At 45.4% G+C, this 16,906-nt stretch overlaps 1 protein-coding gene across 4 annotated transcripts in view; it reads right to left on the reverse strand.

Moving 5' to 3' along the window:
• Positions 1 to 1,821: 1,821 nt before the first annotated feature.
• Positions 1,822 to 16,906, reverse strand: part of PLD5 (phospholipase D family member 5) — a 394,554-nt gene continuing 379,469 nt past the window's right edge. For all 4 annotated transcript variants that reach the window (XM_032317256.1, XM_032317255.1, XM_032317257.1 and 1 more), the window contains 2 exons: positions 13,346 to 13,460; positions 1,822 to 6,737 (listed from right to left, as the gene is read on the reverse strand). In XM_032317256.1, the coding sequence (XP_032173147.1) occupies positions 6,463 to 6,737; positions 13,346 to 13,460 (390 nt within the window). In that variant the 3' untranslated portion in view covers positions 1,822 to 6,462. The remainder of the gene's footprint in view (positions 6,738 to 13,345; positions 13,461 to 16,906) is intronic.

Consider the following 16,906-nt stretch of genomic DNA (forward strand, 5'->3'; position numbering starts at 1 on the left):
GGATAGGAACATGCTTCTGCTCATGTAGGAGCCATGGATGTGGTCTCCCGAGGACTCCAGGAAAACTATAGATCTACCCAGGAAATATGGATAATAACACACAGCTTTACCCCTGGGGACAGGCAAGCTTTTGATTCCCAGTGACACTTTCGTAGGGAGGATTTTCAAAGTGCTCTATCAATGCTGTAACTTCCCCAAAACTATGGTGTTTTACTCTTACTACATTTTTGGGGGGGACAGTGTTGCCTTTAATAACATGCACTTTCTAGAACAGTTGATCATCTCCATTTTTTAAGCAAAAGGAAGTGGAATTGTAGATTAAGCTCTGAATCACATGTTGTTGGGTCATATTTTCTGAGTTGTCTTTAAAGATCTTCTTCCTCCAGAATACTAGGAAGTCACAGATAATTTCAATATTTTTAATACTGGAAATTGAGGCTTTAGTCCCAAGATCTGTTGTATACTTATGAGGGGGAAAACTCTAAATTAGAAACCAGGTTTGTCCATGTTTGTGTCTTATAAGGAGCTCAGTATTTCTCAACTATTCCTAAGATTTCTTTCACCCATGAAAGACATTGGGGTCCATAAAGGAACTAACAATTTTTCAACTTGTCTGAGGTCAGAAGGAATAGGTTTGATAACCACATATCCATTTTGTAAAAGGAGGAATTTTTTCCTTATTCATTTTTCTATGAAATAAAAATAAATCATAAATCCTCTTCACCCTTACTGTGATTTAACTGGACTCCTTGTCTACAATCATTTCTCATTAGATTGTTAGGCCAATTTCTTTCTTTTTTTTTTTTTTAAGATTATATTTATTTGACAGAGCACAAGTAGGCAGAGCAGCAGGGAGAGGGAGAAGCAGGCTCTCCACTGAGCAGGGAGTCCGATATGGGGCTCCAGCACAGGACCCTGGGATCATGACCTGAGCCGAAGGCAGTCACCCAACCGACTGAGCCACCCAGGCGCCCCAGGCCAATTTCGTTTTAAAACCTGAAATGGCGGGGCACCTGGATGGCTTAGTGGGTTAAAGCCTCTGCCTTCGGTTCAGGTCCTAATCCCGAGGTCCTGGGATCGAGCCCCGAATCGGGCTCTCTGCTCAGCGGGGAGCCTGCTTCCTCCTCTCTCTCTCTGCCTGCCTCTCTGCCTACTTGTGATCTCTCTCTGTGAAAAAATAAATAAAATCTTTAAAAAAAAAAAAACCTGAAATGGCAGGATGCAGAAACAGCTGACAAAAATCAAATTACAATAGACTGTTGCAGCTTCTTCAAGTTGGTTTGGTTAAACCTTTGTTAAGCTCTCAAATGATAGCTCATTTGAAAAAAGTGTGCCTCCTCAGCCTTCATCCCTGCATAGAAAGGGTCCCCACTGCGTACATTTCTTTCAGGGTAAGATGTTGTCTCAAATCCAAGCGACTCTAGCAAATCATTAAGGCGGTACTCTGTGTGGGTCTCGTGAAAGGGACTGTAGTAACCACTCCCAATGTGTTGGCTTGAGTAGGTCCCCAATTACTGAGTGGCCAAATTGGAGGGGAATTTGGAGTAGCTGCTTTGGATGGCTTTCAAGGAATGCTCCAGACCTGAGATTAAATTTGGGTCTGCTGAGTGGACACCAGGTGTGTTTGATTATGGGTTGAAACCTAGAAAGAACAGAGTGTGGTGGGTAAGTGCACGAGGCACCTGAGCCTGTTTCCACAAATTCCTTTTCTGTCACCAGGCTAGAGCGTAGAGTCTGGAAGCTGAGGAGAAAAATAAATGCCTCATCTCACACAATGAAAAAACTGTATAATATTCACTTATGAAAAAATCGAGCATTTGGTTATATGAAAGGTTTGAGAATTTTAATGATGCCCCCAAATTCAGCCCTTTATCACACTGATTTATTTAGGGATCTTAAGGTTAATAGGATAGATATGTCCAGGTACAACTTTATCCTATTTACATAAAGAAACATTAAAAATCCAAGATATCCTTTGTAACAGAATTAGAAGTTCAGCAGTTGAACTTAACAGCAGAAAATGCGGAATAGCTATTAAATTTCCCATTTCTTCTCAGCAAATTGCCAAAAGAAACAAAAGTGACCAGTGACCTTTTTTCGTGAACTCTGTAGGTATATGTTGGCTGATGAGTCAAAAATAAGAAAATTCGGTTTTTACTCTTTCTAGAAGCTTCCAAAGAATACCTATCTAGTCACCTTAAAAAGCTCTCTCTTCCTAATTCAGCCACTAGAAGGGAGTCTCTCAGAGGGAAGGCAGACAGTGAACTGGGGTTGACTTCAGGGGTATTAAAAAGCTCTAGCAATTTAAATCGATTGGCTAACAGCTTATGAGGAACAGCTATTTGGTTACTAGCATAGAAAAGAAAAAGAAAGAAAAAAGAGCTAAATCACAGCAAATGGGAAAATGCTGACTATGGATTCATTTATCCAACCTACCTTGGGCCAAATATGAATCTCCCCATTCGAAAGGTTTATAATAAAGTGCACCAGTTCACTGAGTACAGAAATCCAAGCACTTGGACATTTGTCCACAGTGCGTGGGGCTGTCAGGGACGGCATCTGAGTAGCCAGGAGCAAAGTGTCTTTCATGGCGGGAGAGAACTGTCCCCTCGCAAGTGACAGCAGCTCTTCACACCCCTTCAATGTTAAAAGATAATGAAGTGAATTCTGGACAGAGAAACACACAAGCGATTACACATACGGAAAAAAGGCAGATTCTGGGATGGAATTCCTGAGACAGACGGACCCTGGGTCTGATCGTATCAAGAAATTCTGAGAGTCTCTTTATTTTGTGTTCCCCTGGAACTTAGTTCCATAAAAGCTTCTAAAAACAAACAGAAAGCTCAGAGTGAGTCAAAGCCACTTGAGAACAGCCTCAGGCTGGTGGGAGGTGAGCTTCTGTCGGTCCCAGGCTCCGCGAGGCACTTTGGACAGACCAGTGACCGCAGTCACAAAACACAGTTTGCAAACGGCGACATCAGCCAACGATGTGATCAGACCGTCCCGAGGAACCGGGTCGGCGGGGGGACCCACAGCAGAGACATCCGGGTAGAAGAGCGAGCCCAGAGCTACACGACAGGCCGTTCTCCGCTTCCGCAGCTCTCGTTTTCTTTACTGGGACTTTGAGACACGAGTTATCATGCTGTGCTCCACGAGACCGTCGAGGTCCATGAGCATCTCTCGACGAGTCCTTTAAAGACAGCGGGGACATTTTTCACCGCACCTCACTTCTGTCATTTTCAACTATGCAAAGCATGGCATTCACAAAGCACAGATATCATCCAGAACATTCCACTTCCCCTCTGGCAATTTGATAAGCTGTGATTTAATTAGCGGATACAGTGGTGGCCGGTGGCAGTGCATAGGAGGCCAACAGTGTGGATGTTTGACCCTGTGTGTCAGTGACTTCTGGGGGTGCTCAGTGCGGTGCGGTGAGGCTCGGGAGGGGAACAGGCTGCCCGAAAAGCCATCGACACTCACGCACTTTGCCCGGAAGGCCCGTCGGAAGGCCTCACCAGACCCCACGGGAAGCAGAAGTATTCTCGTGGAGTGAATCACCGTTTAAAATCAAGAATTGAGAATAAATAAGGCACCAGGTTAATGGAAATGACACAGAACTCTAAACTATGGTCTTGAACTGTGTTTGCATTCCTTTTCATATTCCCCTTTGGGAAATTAACTCCTGGAATATTTATGTAGAAAAACAATGGAAGTTAGCAGTTAGCCTCTTGCTCCTAATTTCTGGCAAGGGCATCGTCAGATTGTCTTGAATTCAAGTGTTTTTGCTTTGCCTTCTTTCCTTCTTGGGAAATCATTGGTGGGGCATTGGGGGGCAGTGTGGGATGGAAGTTACTCGTCTATTTAGCACAGACATGGAGCTGGAAAGAGAGAAAGGCCACTCCTAGAGGGGTACATGAAACATCCAAATGCAAAAGAAAGTTCTGCTGAATTAAACAGTCTCTCAAGAAACCTGGCCCATTTATGAAACTCTGTGCAGGGGCTGTTTTCCCAGCTGCCTGGAGGCCAGCTTTGTCTCCTGAAGTCAGTGGCCTGGCTGAGGAGGTGGCCTCTGGGCCACAGGGCAGGGGGCGCTCTGCCGCTGCTGGCCCTGGTGGCACGAGGTCCCAGGACACGGTTCCTGGTGCCTCCTTACTAATGGGCTCAGTGCAAAATGGCAAAGACGGTCATTTTATAAAGGATTCAGTTCTCTCCTATCACATGGGAAAGCTAGGGACAGTGGAAGGGGCCCCCTTATGCCAAGCCGACGCTTGTCCCTCAGCGGACGCGCACTCCAGGAGACAACAGCGTCTCCCCCTCGGATGCCCTGTCGAACCCAGCCCCGGCTGCTCTTCTCTGCCCAGGACCGAACTGGGTATGTTTGCTTGTCTCCATGCCCGCTCTGCTTGTTCTTTAGTTTTCTTTCTTTTAAAAATCATTTCCAAAACCACCTTTACTTTAGCGAGATGGCTGGCAGGACCGTCTCCCTACTCAAAAGGGACTGGGGATATGGTAAATATTTAGAGTCTCATGGCCTAGCCACTAATGGTGAAGACTTCCATGAAGGACCTCCCCATCTTGCCTGGCTGTCTTCACTGACGGGTCATATATCCAGTAAGGCCTATGTTCGAAGCAACAAAGAAAGAAGCTACGTGACCATCAGCGGACCCACAACGGCCCTTCTGCACCAACGGAACCCACAGGATGAGACTTGGAACTTCTTCTAGAAAAGCAAGTCTCTAGATATAAATGGTAGTAATTGAGATTGCCTTTCCTTGCTCTGAAAACACACATATATACCGGTCCTGAAGAACGATCCCTAACACAATGTCTCATTTTGTATGGATGTTACTTGACAAAGTGACCTGACAAAATGTCCCATCACAGTGATGACAGTCCTGATCTCCAGCACAGCTTCGGAGTTCCTGTGGACACCCACACCGACAGCTGAAGGCTGTGGATTTGTTTTCCCTTGTAGGCTCTCTGCGAGAACCCGGTATGGATTATCTCAGGGTACCACAAAGATTAGTTCAAGGAAAAGATTATACAGCACAATGCTTAGCATTTATATAGGTTCTTTTTGATTTCAAAACAAGTTATAAATATTTCCTACCGTGACAACATCTACACGCGAGGTAGGTATGATCGTCCCTACGTTACCAACAGAAACCCAAGGTCAAGGAGATCAGGACCCTGTTCCAGGTCCGCGGGGGTTAGGAGCGACCTTGAGACTGGCATCCTGGTGGTCACCTGCTCTGGGCTCTAAAGAGGCCATGCCTGTCTCAACGGGGGGCAACGGTCTCCATTAATATAGGGCTATATATTGTATAGATAGAAAACAGCAACACACGACGACGTTATAGAACAATAATCCAATATTTCTGTTTCTTAGTAAAATATGTGAAGCACAGTATTTAAATTGCATTTCTCTGAAAAGCATTTGGTATATTAAATAGCTCTATAAAGGTTTGCTGGCATACCCTTAACAGCATAATGAATGATTCTAAAGAAATTAAAATCCACGGATGCATAGAGATCTTGCTGGTATAATACCATTAAGCTAACAACAACAAAAAAAAAACAGTGAGAAACTACTTTATTCTCATAATGCAGACCTAATCGCTTGCTGGATTTTCGCAGGTAGCTACCTAATTTTTCCGAGCTTGAGAGAAAAGATACCTATTGCTGGCTGTGGTTTTTAAACTCTTAATTTGAGGGGAAAATGCAGTTGGAAGGTGAAAATTAAAGACTGCTATTTCCACTTGGTATCCATTCAGAGGAATTCATACATTTCCAAGAAACGTTGCCATACTTGGAACTAGCGTGGAGGTGGACAGAGGGACGCTGATGCTAAGAAGGACATTCTCTGAGAAGAGAAAAAAATGGTACCAAGTAAAAGGTACGGTATTTGAAGAAAATGAACAAAGAGGCCAAAGAGTGGTTTTCGAGCGTGCGGAGGCTGGCATGAGATGTGAGCCGCTCACGCTCGGACGACTGCATGGGTCTTGGAGATGGTTTACGGGCTAAGTACTTGGCTGGATCAGTCCCTTGGCTGTGGTGAAAGCCTCACTCGCCTCTCTAAGAAGCAGATCTCAGAAGGGTGTGAAAGCACTTACCTCATGCTAAGCTTTGAAAGGACCGACCAGTTGGGTCGGCAGAAAAAGGTCTAAAACTAGGAAGGAAGAGGCATCAGTGTCTTAAAATCGGTATGCAAACGTAAAAACTAACTTCCAAGCTGAAATGACATTCTCTGTCAGGAGTAACAAATACAAAAGTCCTAAACTTCGTGTACACGCCGCTAAGATACTGTTAGATAAGATATTACATGGCGTGCGGAGAATATTTTTGTGGAAGTGTGCTTTTTCCCTAAAAAAGACATATTAAATTGTGTGGGGTTTTTTGTTTTTGTTTTTTTAAACTTTCCTCAAGTCCTCTCTATATAAATAGGAAAGACAAGCTGTCCTGTCAGTTTGTTCCTTCACGGGATACGCTGGCGGGGTCCTTCGCGCTGAGGGGGTACGTGGCAGTTTTGTTGGTGGGGGCTCTGAGCCTGGACAGGCCGGAGCAGTTCGGCTGCTTGGTCGGCTGCAGGGTCCTGGCGTAGGGCGAGTACCAGTCCCGCTCAAACACATCCTTCAGCTGCTTGATGATGCTCCTGTTGTTCCTCACGTCCGCCTGGTTGATAACGAGGCCTGTGCCGGCGTTCTGGGTGAAGTCATTCCCCACCCAGTCAAAATTGCCTGCCAACGAACAAAGGAGAGAACGGTGCCGAGTTAAGAGCCACGGGGGAGCAGTCCGCATTTAATGAAACACTGAGCAGACTCTATTTAAAAAAATAATAATAATGATGATGACAGGGAGATTGAATTGTGTTGACAGCTGAGGAAAAAAATTCCAAGAGGCCTTACATATGGCGTATTAATATTTGCATATTATTTTGGCATTTTCTTCAGCTTTGCTCAACTTGAAACTCAAAACAAGGAATCTGCTGGTTTTTTTTTTTTTTGGTAAATGTTATTTCTTATTGACATTCACAAGACACACTAAATACAGCAACATTTAGGATATATAGGAATACACTTAAAAATCCTGTGAACAATTACTACCTTCTCAGAGAGACAACATCTGATCCGGACGTACAGACGAGGGGTTCTGATTACAGTGCTCACAAGCTTGCCTGTCGAAGGAAAGGCTGAAGCCAGAGGAGGATCGGTTCCTGTCTGAACGGGCAAACCTCTCCTTGCTCGGCCTGTAGGTCGTTTCCCTGTTCTAGGAGCTGGCTTCTTGGCTTGGGAAACGAGGCAGCTGCTGTGATGGTGCTCCCCAGCACAGCTGCCTGGTGTGGGCAGTGTGCTGTTCGTTTGCTAAGGCTGCCGTAACCAAGGCCCACGGACTGGGCGGCTTAAACCAGACAAATCTACTGTCTCATAGTTCTGGAGGCCAGAAGTCCAAAATCAACAGGGCGGCAGGGTTGGTTCGTACCCGGACAGAGAATCAGTTCCAGGCCACTGCCCTGGGCTTGTAAGACGGCCAGCTTCTCCCCGGGTCTCTTCACATGCTCCTCCCTCTAGGCATGTCTATCTCTGGGTCCACTTTTCCCTTATGTGTAAGGGCACCGTTCAAACTGGATCAGGGCTCACCCTGATGACCTCATTCTGACTTGATGACCTCTGTATAGACCCTCATGCCAAATAAGGTCATATTCTGTGGTACTGGGAGTTATAACTTCTAACATATGAATTTGGGGGGGGAGGGGACGCAGCTCAGCCCCTAGGTAGTAAGGCTGGAATCTTTCCTGGAAGGGGCCAATCGTATCTAGGTCACTCACGTCTAGTCCATCTTTAGTGGGGAAGCAGATAAAAGCAGAGACTACCCAAAAGTCTCCCCGAAGTTTTCTCTTCAGGAGGGTTCAGTACCGTTCATTTCTTTGATCTTTTTGTCCTTCATTAAATGCACATTTCCTGAGTGTCTAGTGTCTACCAGGTGGGTACCTGGGGCCACAATACAAACCAGACAATGACAGTCCCTGACTTCAAGGCGTCCAGGAAGGAAACACAAGGACGATAACGCGGAGAGATGAATGCTACAGTGCCGTGAGGGCAAGGGAAAGGATTCCCCACTCTCGCTGCTTGAGTCAGGAAAGCATTTTGTTGAGTCAGAAGAGATACACGGAAACCTCAGTTAGGAAGTTAGAGAGCCACACCCGCAGACGGATGTGGACAAAAATACAATCAGGATCTTGGAACATGATGGGCAAGAGTTAGGGAAGAAGTGGGATATAAGGGCCTCGACTGGGGAGAGAAACTGTCCTTTATTAAGTGCCTACTATGAGCAAAGCATTGGGCTTGGCATTTGTATCCATTATCTTTCATAGTTGGTAGGATTTACACCCATTCCACAGATGAGAGGCCTGAGGCTCAGAGAGGTGAGCAAATTTGATCAATGGTGGACCCAGGTCTCCACAGACTATTTATAAAACCATAAAGGAAGCAGTGTTCTCACTAAAAAAAGATTTCTTGAATTACTACTGGCCTGGGTCTGGTCTCAGCTCTCAGTTTTGCGTTCCTCTCTGGTTCAGAGCTGGTTTCATAAAGAAAATGGAAAGCGTGTTAAGTGTGAAGCTTGATTTCTAGGCCCTCAGAGTCTCTCCGGCAATCACTGTAGGGATATTTGCTGAATAAGACACTGGGACTCCCTGACCCAAGGCCCTGCAGTCACTTGGGCAGGAAGAGACACCCACAGGGAGCTGATACCCGCTCCTTCCTGGCGCTCGTCCTGTGGGCCCTCCTCCGCTCTCTGGAGGCCCCGCACGTATGAACTCCCCTTTCCGCCGCCACTTCCTGCGACAGCGGAAGTAGTTCCCTCTTCTCCCACTGCACTCCTTGACTTTATTCCTCGGGGCCGAATACCAGGTCCCTAAATAAAATATTACCAGCATAGAGATCAAACTCCTCTCCCTCTCTCTGTGTCCTCCATCTCACACTGTCTCCCGCCATTCCCCAGTAGCGCGCTGTTCCCCCTGATGGTTTCATGACAGACATGACGCTGGATGAATTTTGTTGCTATAAATGAGGGAACCATCCACTGAACGGTTCACGATACGGTGCTGGAGTCTCTTCCAGAGCTGCGTTTCTGACCAGGTGCTCTCAGACACACGGCCATGCTCAGTGGTGGCAGGTTTGCGTGACTTTGAAGGCCACGGAAATACAGGCTTGGACTCTTACACTGGGGATTAGCAGCAAATGCGGGTTAAGAGTTATTCTGGAACCCGCTGTCAGGCAGCTCCTTCGAGTCATCCCCTAAACAGAAGACCCCTGTGCTCCTGCACGCCTTTCGAGGACTTGTGGCTAAGACGCTAAGTGCCAGGCGGTGAATTCATTATCTCCTTACATGATCTCATTCAATACCCACTGCGAGCCTGTGAGGTGATAATATTCCGTTGTACCAATGGGGACATGAAGGCACAAAAAGGTCAGGTACTTTGTCCAAGACTGGAGTGGAAAACTATCAGAGCTGAGTTTCAAAGCCAGGTCAGAGCCCACAGCCCACACTCAGCTTCTGTTCTGCGTCCTGTCTGATCCTAAAGGCCTGCGTGGTACCCACTGTGCATTCCCCTCCCCCACGTCCGGGCTTCAGCGGCAGCCACTAGGGCTGGAGCGTCGGGCCGCACGGAGCTCCTCTCCTCTAGGGACCACACTCTGAGCGACACAGAGATGGAGATAGGCTTTGGGGGCCGCATGAGAAGACGAACAGATAAGGGGAGAGAAGTGACAAGATTTTGGAGCCTTATTTTTTGAGATTCGGCTTTTCCCTTCAAGACAGCGGATGGAGCCAAGATTCTGCATCTTTGATTCTCCAAAGCTTTAATTAGGTTCTTCTCTGCAACTCCAGCCTTAGGCAGCACTTTCTCAGGCTCACAGAGGCCACCCTCCACCAGGATGATCATGTTTTCCCACCTTTCACTTCCTCATGGTTTGGCTCAAGTTCAGAATCCTGTACCTGCGTCCGTGTTTTCTCAGCTGGGACACGGTTCCCCCAGGGCTGAGCCTGCCATTGTGGCTTCCTGAATGCGTGCGTGGGGCTGGGCAGCCGGAGAGCTATAGGGCCATCCCTGAGCCATGGCACAGGTACAGATAAGCTCACTCGGAAGGTATGTGCGCCTCAGTGAACCTTCTGAGTGCCTCCGATTAACCTACCACCCCCTTGTCAGCCCCCCAACAATTCAAACCATCTTCTGGACAAATGTACCAAGCCACACTCAAATATACTCCAGAGAATTCAAAATTAGAGAGACAGTACTGTTTGGGGAATGTTCTGTTAAGTCTCGTGAAGATTTAATGATCTATACTTCCACGCAAGGTCTAGTGTGGATTATTCTTAATTCCACATTCTCAGCAGGTGTCCATGTGATGACTTAAGATTTCCAGAACGTGCTGATAATTATTTAAAATATCAATGAATTTTCCCTCTGGATGCTCTTTAAATATTTTTATACAAGGACTATGCCTTGCTCTAGGGAATTAAATGTTTTTCCAAAATGCTGTGTGTAAAATGAACTCATTTAAAAATGCATTATAATAGAGAGCCAGAAATAGACCCATGTAGATAGAGTGAACTCATCCTTACAGAGGAGCAAAGGCAATACGAGGGGGCAAAGCTAGTCTTTCCAACAATGGCGCCGGAAGAATGACATCCACCTGCAATAAAGGGAATCTTGACACAGACCCTACACCTTTAACAAAAAATACCTCTAAAATGGATCAAAGAAAAATGTAAAATGCAAAACTATAAAACTCCTAGAAAATGACAAATAAGAAAATCTAGATGACCTTGGGTTTGGTGAGGACTTTTTAGACACAACACCAATGGCACGATCCAGGAAAGAAATCACTGATAAGCTGGACTTCATTAGAATTTAAAATGTTTTCTCTGTGAAAGACACTGTCAAGAGAATAGAGAGATAAGCCACGGGCTGGGAGGAAATATTTGCAAAAGACACACCTGATAAAAGACTGTTATTCCAAATATACAAAAAACTCTTAAAACTCAACAATAAGAAAATGAAAAGCCTGATGAAAAAAATGGGCCAAAGACACCTCATCCAAGAAGATATTCAGATGGTAAAAAAGCATATGAAGAAGTGCTCCCCATCTATTATCAAGGAAATGCAGATTTAAACAGTAAGGAGGTACCTCTATACACCTACAAGAATGGCCAAAGTCTGGAACACTGACACCACCAAATGCTGGCGAGGATGTGGAGCAGCAGGAACTCTCCGTCTTTGGTGGTGGGAATCCAAAATGCTAGAGGCACCTTGGAAGACAGTTTGGCAGTATCTCACAAAACTCAGCATCGTCTAACCATTCGACAGGGCAGTCAAGCTCCTTGCCATTACCCAATGGGGTTGTAAACATGTCCACACAAAAACGTGTGTGCAAATGTTTATAGCAGCTTATTCATAACTGCCAAAACCTGGAAGCAACCAAGGTGTCCTGAAGGTAAATGGATGAACGGATCCCTCCAGACAGTGGAATATTATTCAGTGCAAAGAACACAGGAGCTATCTAGCCATCCAGAGATCCCAAGGAAGCTTAAACGCATACTGCTAAGTGAGAGAAGCCAACCTGAAAAGGATATACACTATTTGAGTACAACTATGTGAGAGCCTGGAAAAGCCCAAACAGTGGAGACTGTAAAAGAGATCAGTGGTCACCGGGAGCCGGCAGGGAGGCAGGGAGCACAGAGGACGGGTAGGACAGTGAAGTGACTATGACACAGTAATCTGCATACACGTCATTACACGTTTGTCAGGACCCACAGAATGTCACCTCGATAGTGAACCCCCACTGTACATGCGTATCGGTGTCGGTTCACCCACTGTAGCCAAAGCACCACTTTGTGGGGGAAGCTGATAATGGGGCAGGTTGTGTTTCATGTGTGAGGAGCCCAGGGATGTGAGAATTCTGTAGTTTCTCTTCAGTTTTGCTGTGAAACTAACTGCTCTAAAAAAAAAAAAAAAGGTCTATTCTAAAAATATATCATACAGGGAGAAGAAAAGAGAGAGCCAAAAATCCGTATTTACTAAGGATTGAGACACATGAGAGCCAGTGTTTGGAGCTTTTCCTATATTATCTCTTTTAATCTTTCTACCACCACCAAAGGGTGGATACTTTTATACCCATTTTACAGATAAGAAAACAGAGGCATGGGGGCGCCTGGGTGGCTCGGTCAGATGTGGCTGCCTTCGGCTCAGGTCATGATCCTTGGGTCCTGGGACTGAGCCCCTCATTGGGCTCCTCGGTCAGTGCAGACCCTGTTTGTCCCTCTCCCTGCCACTCTGTCTACTTACGCTCCCTCTCTATCTCTCTGTCAAATAAATAAAATCTTAGAAAAAAAAATCAAATGAGATAAAGTGCTTTACAAGGCAAAGGCCATACTCTTTACTCTCACTGAATTGGGGAGGGGGGGACCACCATATTCCACATTCCTCTATCCCACACACATTTTTCTTTTCTGCTTTGAGCCTGCCATGTCCTCTGTACAATGAAATAGCCAGACTGCCGTTCTGGGATTTATGTCCCTTCTTTTATAGATAACAATTTCCACTCCGATGTTGATGGTACCAGTTAAGGGATTACTCTGGACTCATGCACACTGTAGGAAAGGAGCACAGATGGACACATTAGTAATTCCGCCAGCTGGTATGATTTCGGCATCTGGAGCATTATTACCCTAAAAATAACAGCTGACACAAATCCGTTATTATCTATGTGCCGGGATTCTAATTGTGCAAGGTACCCTGCATATATTATTCTGCTTAAATTTCACCCAACAAAGTAGAAACTGTTATGGGCCCCGTTGTACAGAGAGGATGTTGAGGCTTAGAGAGCGTAAGCAGGTTCTCCAAGGGCAATTTCCAGAGCGGCGGCGGAGGGATGCTTGTCCAGGCAGCGCTCCTTGTGTTGAGCTGCCATCAGGTCGGCCTCCTGGGACTCAGGACAGGCTGGCTGAGGTACGGTGGGTGGGGAGCACTGTGTTCACGGGATCATGACCTGAGCCGAAGGCAGATGCCCAATGACCAAGCCACCTGGTGCCCCTGGGACTTGCCTTTCATGAGCCACTCACGTCCTCACCCATAGCACGAAGCAAGTGGGCCAAAGAAAACACTTGTTAAAAACATCTTCTATGATGTCCTCATATTTGAACCAAGCCCTAGAGATGTTCAGTTCAAGGGGTGTTTGTCCTTCCCGTCCTGTTTCCTCCAGGGCCCGCGGGGCATGGAAGACCACGGTGGGACCACCGTTGGCCTGCCTGGTCCCCCAAGAAGCCCGACAGCCCCGACACCTACCGATATAAGCTGCGCTGTCCGTCACCATGTACTTGTTGCGATTTAATTTAGGAAAGGTGTGATCCTTTTGTTCTTTTGTAGCACACACATTCTCTCTTTCCAGATCGAAAAATTTCTGTAAGACACAAAAATAAGCAAATCAAAAAAAGCGGGTGAATAGGGAACATCTCTGGTTTTGTTCAGGAGCACAAAAGGGTTTCTTCTCCAAATACCCACAGCCGACCTCGTCCTGGGTTATCAAAGCCACAATCTCGTTGCTCCATATAGAGGAAGCTATTTTTGTTCTCTCATCTATATAGGCAACAAGAGGAAAAATTAGCATGCTCAACTAGATCTATAATTAACACTTTTAAGCTGCAAAATGAGCATAAAATGCATTCTTTCAACAGGGTGAAGGCCAGAAGTTTCTTTAATTCTCGTTGTCTTACTCATCTGGATGTATGGGTATTTCAGGTCTGCCTCAGGGTCCTCTCTGTCACGCATGCTAACGAACTGAATTAATGTTCCTCTGTTGCACGCATTATAAAAGCAGCAGGCCCTTTGTCAATGACTAGGTGATTCAGCTGGGGATTTGCAAAGGTCAAAAGAGATTTTGCCAAGAGAACAAATGCTTTGCATCTCAACACCTTGGTCTTGAAGCTCTTTTAATAAGTCAAAGACAAATCACCACTTCAGACTGTGAATCCTGAATTTCAACTTTACTGTGACCCCAAAAACACCTCTCAGGCCTGGGGCATGGGGCGGGTGGGCTGAGAGGGGGCTGAGAGGGGGCTGAGAGTGGAGGTAGGTGGGCTGGTGTTTCCAGAATCTGCTAGAACTGGTAATTGCTCAGATGAGACCTGAACCGTGACCGAGCTCACAGGATGACCCACCATCCAGGGTGATCTCTTGACTAAGAAGAGAACAAAAGGATGGATTCTGCTTTCCTTATAATTTCTTGCTAATCTTAAATGAGAGCACTTAATATTCCATGATGGAGATTTCAAAGGACAGTGTCTTCGAGAAGGGGGCGAGCAAAGGCACCATGTGTGCTAGGCTCTAGACTTTCTTCCCTCTGCTTCTGTATTAGTCATGTCTTCTTTTCTGTGTTCTGATGCTTTGACATCTGAGCTGTGCTGAGCCTGGGGGACTGCCCTCCCGGGGGCTGGCTAATTCCTGGAGATAGCAAACAACTTGCTTGTGAGAACACTTCTCATACATAACCCAAACAGTCCATGGTCCATATCCTGAACCACCTGCTTTATGGGCTCCCACTGAAATCATTCAACTTGCTAGTCCTAACTGGGTTTATCTTGCCTTGCCCCTTCCCCAACCCTATAAGCCAAAACAAAAGTTCTTGTCCATGCTTCCCTCACTCCTGCCTCCCCGATGACCCTGGGACTTCCCAGCTTGCTCCCTTCTCTTGAGATCTGTGAATGAAACGGTCTTTCCAATGGCCTTCATCTCCTGATCTGTGGGTACTGTCATATCTAAATCATAATCAGGCCTGTACCTTATGACCCTGCTGAACTTGGTAAGTCTGGCAATGGCGCTCCTCTGACTGCACGTGTACTGAGCTCGGAGTGAATCAGCTTACCCGGCAGATTCTTCACCCTTTTCCAGCACACTTGAGTGTGCAAAAGTGACTCCACGTCCACATGCTTCCTGCTCCCTTCACTCCCTGGTTCACAGATCCTTCCTGAACCTTCATCAGCTACCTTTTTTGATTCCTTCCTTCCTCCCTCCCATCCATCCACCCAACACACACGTTTTGAATGCTTTGTGCCAGCATCCTGCTAAGCACTGGGAACATGGTGCTTCACTTGCTTTTCCAGGGTGTCCCACGTGCCACTTCAGTTATCTAGAAAATACCATCCCTGAGCTGAAACAACCCCCAGGATTCTCTCATCCATGGAAAGGTACTGAACACAAACGGGCTCTATTCTCCTGGGTCTCTGTTTGGCTTTCTGGTGGTACCATACCACTGTTTCCTCTAATCTCTGATTATCTGATTCCAAACTGAGATTGTGCCCCAATCCCACTCCTGGTTATCACATTCACTTGCAAATCTGATGTGGAAAACAGATCCATAGTAGTGATCATAGACCTGTTTCTTTCCATTTTACTGAGGAGTAACTGACCTCTATCACTGTATAAATTTAAGTTGTACCACATTATGCTTTGATTTACACGTATCATGGCATGACTCACAATACGTCCAGCTAGTACTTATCTTCTCATATAGATACAATAAAAAGGTAAGAAAGAAGAAAAGAATAAACAAAATTTCTCCTTGTAATGAGAACTCATAGGATTTATATTCTTAGCAACTTACCTGCATACCACATAGCAGTGTTAGCTGTAGTCATCAAGTTGTACGTTAAATCTCTAGTATTTATCCTGTAATTCGAAATTTGTACCCTTGACCACCTTCCTCCAATTCCCCGTCTCCCCTACCTTTACACCCCACCCCACGTAACCACAAGTCTCATCTCTTTTTCCATGACTTTGTGTTCTTTGTTTTTGTTTTTAATTTTAGACTATACATACAGTATCATACAGTATGTGTCTTTCTCGGACTTATTTCACTTAGAATAATGCCTTCAAGGTCCATCCTTGTTGTCAAAAATGGTAGTATTTCTTCATTTTTCTGGCTGAACGACAGTCCATTGTATAGGTATACCACCACTTCTTTATCCATTCATCCACTGGGCACTTAAGTTGTTTCTATTTCTTGGTTACCATGAATACTGCTGCTAAGAACACAAAGGTACAGATACCTTTTTGAGTTAGTGTTTTAGTTTCCTTTGGATATAGTCCCATAAATAGAATTGCGGAATCACTGTAGTTCTATTTCTAATTTTTCGGGGATTCTCCATACTGTTTTCCATTGTGGCTGTGCCCATCTACAATCCTGCCACCGGTGCACACACGCTCCCTTTTCTCCACATCCTTGTCATCTCCCGTCTTTTTGATGACGGCTGTCCTAACATGCATGCTACGGTATCTCACAGCGGTTTGGGTTTGCATTGCCCTAGTGACTAGCAGTGTTGAGCATCTTTTCATGTACCTCTTGGCCTTCTGTATATCTTCTCTGGAGAAATGTCTGTTCAGGTGCTTTGTCCATTTTTTGATTGGGTTATTTGTTATTCAGTTGTATGAGTTTTTGATTGATTTTGGGTAGTAAGCCCTTATCAAATATATGCTTTGCAAACATTTTTCCCCTTCCATAGGTGATCTTTTCACTTTGTTTCTTTTTAATTTTGTTGCTTGTATTTTAGATGTCCCATCCAAAAAATTATTACCTTAATCCATGTCGAGGAGTTTCATGGCTTCAGGTCTTACAGTTAAGTCTTTAATCCATTTTGTGTTCATTTTTGTGATCGGTGTATGATCTGGGTCCAGTTTCATTCTTTTACATGTGGATATCCAGTTATCCCACACCATTTGTTGACGAGATTATTTTTTTCCCCATTGAGTATTCTTGGCTCCCTGGTCAAATATTGGTTGGCTGCATATGCTTGGGTTTATTTCTGAGCTCTTGGTTCTATTCCATTGGTCTATCTGTCTGTTTTTATGCCA

The sequence above is a fragment of the Mustela erminea genome, chromosome 17 (assembly GCF_009829155.1).
Source record: "Mustela erminea isolate mMusErm1 chromosome 17, mMusErm1.Pri, whole genome shotgun sequence".
Taxonomy (NCBI): domain Eukaryota; kingdom Metazoa; phylum Chordata; class Mammalia; order Carnivora; family Mustelidae; genus Mustela; species Mustela erminea.